Raw genomic sequence first — 5,971 nt, forward strand, 5'->3', positions numbered from 1 at the left:
TGTCCTAGAAAATCAAATGCCTCTAAATCTCCCAGCCTCCTGAGAGATTATGATATTCTGGGATGTCAAGTCAAAGTTATGATGCCTCAGTATCCTCTGAGAACAGGACTAGTGGGTCAAAGTTTCTTTGTAATATCAACAGGTCCCGGGAAATTAGGCTGTCCTGGGAGGCGGGGCAGAGTTCCCGTGTAGTGTTAGGGGATCTTGAGGCGTCAGGGTACGTTGGATTTCAATGCTTGCTTGTGGGTCCAAGTTGACTACATGTTACTGGGTCTCTGAAGGTCATGGCTGTCATGGAGCTCAGGTTATTCTAAGGTCACGGTATATCTTGGGGTAGAGGGAGAGGGGCTGGTATCTCGGGTCAGTGTTTCTCGACTTTAATGTTATTACGATTGAATGTGCCTCCTTCCAGTTCAGAAGTTGAAGCCCTGACCCCAGTGTGAGGGTATTTGGAGGTGGGGCCTTTGGGAGGTGGTTGGGGTTAGAGGACATGGTGAGTGTGGGGCTCCCACGATGGCCCCACATTAGTGTCTTTGTAAGAAGAGGAAGAGACACCAGAGCTGGCTCGCTCCTGCTCTGTGGAGACGCTGGCCGTCTGCAACCCACAACAGAGCTCTCGCCAGGATCTGGATCAGCGGGCGCCTTGATCGTGGACTTCCCTGGCCTCCAGGACTGTGAGAAATAAAGGTCTATAGTTTAAGCCACCCAACCTTTGGTTTTGTTTGTTTGTTTGTGGGTTTGGGGTGTGGGATTTTGTGTTTTGTGTTTGTTTGTTTGTTTGGCAGCCTGTGTTGACGAAGACAAGTGTACATTCCGTTCTCCTGGGGATCCTGTTGCAATTCAGATTCTGGTTCAGTAGGACTGTGATGGGGCCACGATCCTGCATTTTAACAAGCTTTAATATGTTTCTGATGCTTTTGATTCATGGACCATATTGTAAGTCTCAAGATCCTAAAGCAGCGGTTCTCAACCTGTGGGTCGCGACCCCTTTGGCGGTCGAACGACCCTTTCACAGAGGTCGCCTAAGACCATCCTGCATATCAGATATTTACAGTACAATTCATAACAGTAGCAACATGACAGCTATGAAGTAGCAACGAAAATAATTTTATGGTTGGGTCACAACATGAGGAACTATATTTAAAGGGCCAGAAGGTTGAGAACCACTGTCCTAGAGGATTATGATGATTTTCTGTCTTAACTTGTCGGGATGCTTTTAAAGGATGTGTGTGAAGGATTAGCATGACCTTGAGGATCAGACTGTTGTATGGGTGCAGTGTGTTCTAAGGGGGTTAGGGTGTCCGCTTTGGGGCAGTGTGTCCTGAGAGCTCAGAGCTTCATAGTGGGGACAGGGGATCTCCTAGTGGAGGTGGAATGTTCTGGATTTCAGTGTGTCCTAGAGGACCCTAGATTCCTGGGATATCAGGTTGTCGTTAAAGAGTCAGGATGTCCTAGGATGTCAGAATGTACTTCCTGGGTCTGTGTAGCCTCAAGGCCAGAGTACTGTGGGTGTCAGGGTGTCCTGGCTGCTCCGGGATTTTGGGTGTATCCAGGTTTCCTTGAGCAATCCAAATGTTGGAATGTCACAGGAATCCCAGTCTCCTGCAGAGTCCTGAGGCCCAGGGGGTTCAAGGTGCCCCTGGAATTCAGGTGCTTTTCAGGGTCAGAGTTTTCTGAAAGTCTAGGCAACCTTGGAAGATCGCGGAGTCCGGGGCCCTGGGTGAATGAGGCGGTGACATGTGGAGGAGGAAGCAGAGAGCACTGGGAACTGTGGTGTCCTGGAGACTCAGCCGGTGGCTCAGGTTGTCCTGGGGGGTGTCTGGTGTATTCTGAGAATCAGGGTATCCTGGAGGGGCCAGGATGCACTTGTATCTCTTAGTTTCTTAGTTGTCTGGACACAGGCCTGTGGGCAGCACCCACGGGCTGAGATGCCAGGCAGGCCCTGCTCCTGGCCCCCGTTGCCCCCTCCCCCAGGTGGGGTTCTGAGGAAGGGTCTTAGGAGGAATGCATTTTCTCCTCCTTCCCCTCCACTCCCAGGAGGGGATTTAACAGGACAAAAGAATGTTGTCCTCTGGGAACAGGAGCTCTTGGCCCCAGTCCCTGGACCCTCCAGCAGAGCACCTTCCCTCATCCGGCTTGTGATCCTCCCCTGATGAAGGGGCTCTGGTGACCAGGCCGTGATTGGATGGGCCCACAGGGCCAGGAGGAGGTCATTCCTTCAAGACAGAGGTGGTGTGGGGTTGCAAGCTAGGCAAGGAGGCAGCTGAGAGCAAAGGGAGACAGTGTGCAGAGCGAAGGGGCAGCGAGAGGATAATAGAGGCAGAAACAAACAGGGGGAGGGCAAGACAGAGAAAGAGGTGAAGCTCAAGCAAAGAACTGGGGAATTAGAAAAAAGGAGACAGTGGGAAAAAAAACAGAGATATCTATCTATATCTACAGAGAGAGAGAGAGAGAGAGAGAGACAAGAGAGAGGTATAAACAGAGGGAGACAGAGCGAGGTAACAGGCGTAGAAGGAACAACAGGAAGAGGGAAAGACTGCCCCCGATTAGAGACTGGCACACAGGACAGGCGGGGACTGTCCAGGGTGCTGTTGTAGGCATGGATGTGGAAAGGAGGCGTGAGCAGGGTAAGCCAAGGAAGGGGCGAGTTTGCAGCAGCCTCTGGCTGGAGAGCTGCCCAGTCGCCAGGACTCAGACCTCCACGGTGGGTGAGTGAATCTCTGGGGCGCTCCTGCTGAGGCGGCAGGTGCGGGGGCTCCATGCCTGGGCTCCGTGGGGCAATGGTTTGACACAAGGAAGGTGAAGAGAAGAAATAGAACAGAGCCCTGCAATGTTAGAGCCATGGGGACCCGGGAAAGCCTGGGCCCTCCTTCCCTGGTGTTGCTGAGCTGCTGAGCGGCTCACCTCACGTGGTGTGGGCACAGAGAAAGCTGGGCCTGGCTCCTGGCTCTTGGCCTCAGTTTGCCCACTGCACCGCCTTCTCTGAAGGAGGGGGCTGGAGGGGCTAGGGTTTGGGATCTGAGGAGAGTGGGGGGACCAGTGGCTCAAAGCATCTGTGTCCCCAAGGCCGAAGGTGGGCACTGGGTGGGGCCAGGCCCCTGGGTCCCCATGGGGATGGGGTGCCGCTACTCCAGACACCTCCTTGTCTCAGCAAGTGCCTTCCAGGTGTTTCTTTTCTCTCCCTGTTCTCTCTTCCCCGCGGGCTCTCAGACTAATTAGTGTGGGGCTTAGGGAGCCTGTGGGAAGGACAGACAAGCCTTTCCCACGAGCTCAGGTTCCTGCAGCCGAGTGGCCAGCCAGGGCCGGAATAAGGGAGAAGATGAAATGAAGAGGGGAGGGTGTGTCTGAGCGGAAGAGGGGGGAGCGGTTTGTCTTCCCCGGGCGGGAGGGGTGTGGGAGGATAGGAGCAGTGTGACGAAGGTTTCGGTGGACGTGAGCCCTAAGACAGGGACAAGTAATGGGTCTCAGAAACCTGGACAGTCGGTTGGATGTCAGAGCAAATAGGGCAGCCACAGGGTGAGACGCAAGAGGCGGCTTGTTGCAGGGGGTGGACCTGGAGAGTGGGATGGGGTGGGCATGCCCTGCAGAGGCCAGGCTGCCAGAGCTGAGTGCCCAGGAGGAGGAGTGAGTCTGAAGAGTGGATCCCACGCGGAGAGGCAGCCTGGCTTAGGAGACTCGAGGTGAGGCAGGGCCAAGGCTGAGCTGGGTCCAGCTGGTTATGAAAGCTGCAGGGTTTCTGTCTGGGCAGAGTGTATATGGACAGCACAGAGGCTCTGAGCAGACTCTCGGGGGGACAGCACCAGCGTCGGGAATGGACGGTGGGTCCACTGAGCAGCATCTCTCCCTCCCTCCCTCCCCAGACCTGAGCGCCCAGCCCTGCAGGAGCCTCTCTGGTGTGGGAGTGGGGACACCACGGCTTTCCCCGCAAGGACAGAGAGGCCACCTGCACTCCCGGCGCCGCCACCGCACCACCTTCAGCCCAGCGCAGCTGGAGCAGCTGGAGTCAGCCTTTGGGAGGAACCAGTACCCTGACATTTGGGCCCGAGAGGACCTGGCCCGGGACACCGGTCTCAGCGAGGCCAGAATCCAGGTGATGGATTCTGGGAAGAAGTGCGGTTCGGGTGTTGAGGAACTACTGGGACACACATGCTCACAGGCATTATGACCCAACCTAAAATTCACCAAAATATAGCCCGTCCAACAGTCAACAGAACCTCCTCTGCACGGGAGTGTCCCTAAGTTAACCCTAGTGCTAACCTAATCGAACTTGCATTTCAGCACCGACCCCCACCCTTAACAGTGATGTGAATTCCAACAGAAATTCAATCTTAACTCTTCACCTACATATAGACACATAACCTTGTCCCTAACCATGGCCTCAAAACTCAACCAGCCTGAGGCTCCCTCAATTCTAACCGTGGAGTTCATCAATCTTAAGCATAAACCCGGCCCTAAATCCAACCCTGTCTACAACAATTCAACTTGTCCATTGTCTGAATGTCTGATAACGCTAGGGGAACTGTCTTATTCTCTGGGGAGGGAGAAATGCCATGGTGTCATATTTATCTCCTGCTTGTTGCAAGTTAAGATTTCTTACCCAAATTACAGTAGGGCGAATGTAGATACAAGTTGGGGATAACTGTGCGTCTCACTTCGTCAGTAGGTCTGGCGCAGACATGGCTCCTGGAGACCGTTGCTCCTGTGGTGACGAGGGAGACATTTATGCCCTGTGCCTATTCCTTCTGCCACGGGGGAGGGTGTCGCATGTAACAGTGCCACCTAACTGAGAGGAGGGCTCTGACATGGCTATTCTCCCCCCTCCTCAGGTCTGGTTCCAGAACCGCAGAGCTAAGCAGAGGAAGCAAGAGCGGTCACTGCTCCAGCCACTGGCCCATCTGTCTCCTGCCACCTTCTCTGGTTTCTTGCCCGAGTCCCCTGCTTGTCCCTACTCCTACTCCACACCATCGCCACCGGGGACCTGCTTCCCTCACCCCTACAATTATGCCCTTCCCTCTCAGCCCTCCACAGCTGGTTCCTTTGCTCGGCCCCACCAGTCCGAAGACTGGTACCCCACCTTGCACCCAAACCCTGCTGGTCATCTTCCCTGTCCCCCACCCCCACCCATGCTTCCTCTCAGCCTTGAGCCACCGAAGTCCTGGAACTGAGGTCAAACAAGTGCTAATAAGGTAGTTAATTGCCCAGGAAACAGAGAAAACTGGGTGGTTCCTTTCCTTCTGAGTAAAGTAGAAGTATGGTGAGGGGCAGCTCGGAAAGTAGAAATTAAAAAAATGGGAGGTCATGATCAAGGCTCACTGAGGTGATTGAGAGAATTTAGGGAGGTGAACCTACTGGAAGATGCGCATAAGCCTCGATGGAGGCGACTGGGGGAAGGGTAGTTTTGATGGAAGCAACTGTTGCTGCTGACGAATAGAAAGGGTTGAGGGAGATAGAGCTTGTGAGGCTTCGTTCATTGAGGTCACGATTTAAGATCTCCATCCGAGCCATTGCTAGCTGATTTCAGGCTACCCATACATTCCTTCCCAATCACCCACCCTACACCCCAAATCAGTCACTCACTTTTGTTCATTCTGTCCTAGAAATATCTCTTGAACTTATTCTTCTCTTCTCCATTCCAGCGGGCACTGCTTTTGCTAGCTCAATATTTTCTAATTCTCATTGGTTTCCTTAGCTTCAGTCTTTCTGATTCCAACAGACCTTGCAAATTCAGTCACCAAAGAATGGCTCCCAAATGTCTCATAAAAAATAAATAAGATCTGACTCACTTGGCCTGTAGGAGACTTAACATTCTTTCAACCTAACTTTTAAGTTGACTGCATGTTTTATTTTCTTGTGGGTTTTTTTTAAATTGGAACAAAGGAAGAAGATGTGTGTGTGTGTGTGTGAGTGTGTGTAGATACCATAAAGACTGTGCAGAAATCTATATGGTCTAAGCCAGGCAGTTCCATTTATA

At 52.9% G+C, this 5,971-nt stretch overlaps 1 protein-coding gene across 1 annotated transcript; it reads left to right on the forward strand.

Moving 5' to 3' along the window:
• The first annotated feature begins 2,599 nt into the window (after positions 1 to 2,599).
• Positions 2,600 to 5,165, forward strand: PROP1 (PROP paired-like homeobox 1). The gene is made up of 3 exons (XM_070414171.1): positions 2,600 to 2,708; positions 3,861 to 4,090; positions 4,827 to 5,165. The coding sequence occupies exons 1-3, from the start codon at positions 2,600 to 2,602 to the stop codon at positions 5,163 to 5,165; spliced, it is 678 nt and encodes a 225-aa protein (XP_070270272.1).
• Positions 5,166 to 5,971: the final 806 nt, after the last annotated feature.

Source organism: Myotis yumanensis, unplaced genomic scaffold (genome assembly GCF_028538775.1).
Source record: "Myotis yumanensis isolate MYYU_CA2020_CCGP unplaced genomic scaffold, mMyoYum1.0.hap1 SCAF_5, whole genome shotgun sequence".
NCBI classification, from domain to species: Eukaryota; Metazoa; Chordata; class Mammalia; order Chiroptera; family Vespertilionidae; genus Myotis; species Myotis yumanensis.

What these genes read in the sequence shown, in the direction of transcription:
- PROP1 (XM_070414171.1), top strand. Translation starts at nt 2,600, where the DNA reads ATGGATGTGGAAAGGAGGCGTGAGCAGGGTAAGCCAAGGAAGGGGCGA. An exon ending in GACTCAGACCTCCACGGTGG is followed by an intron (nt 2,709 to 3,860) that starts GTGAGTGAATCT and finishes CTCCCTCCCCAG; the next exon opens with ACCTGAGCGCCCAGCCCTGC. An exon ending in TCAGCGAGGCCAGAATCCAG is followed by an intron (nt 4,091 to 4,826) that starts GTGATGGATTCT and finishes CCCCCTCCTCAG; the next exon opens with GTCTGGTTCCAGAACCGCAG.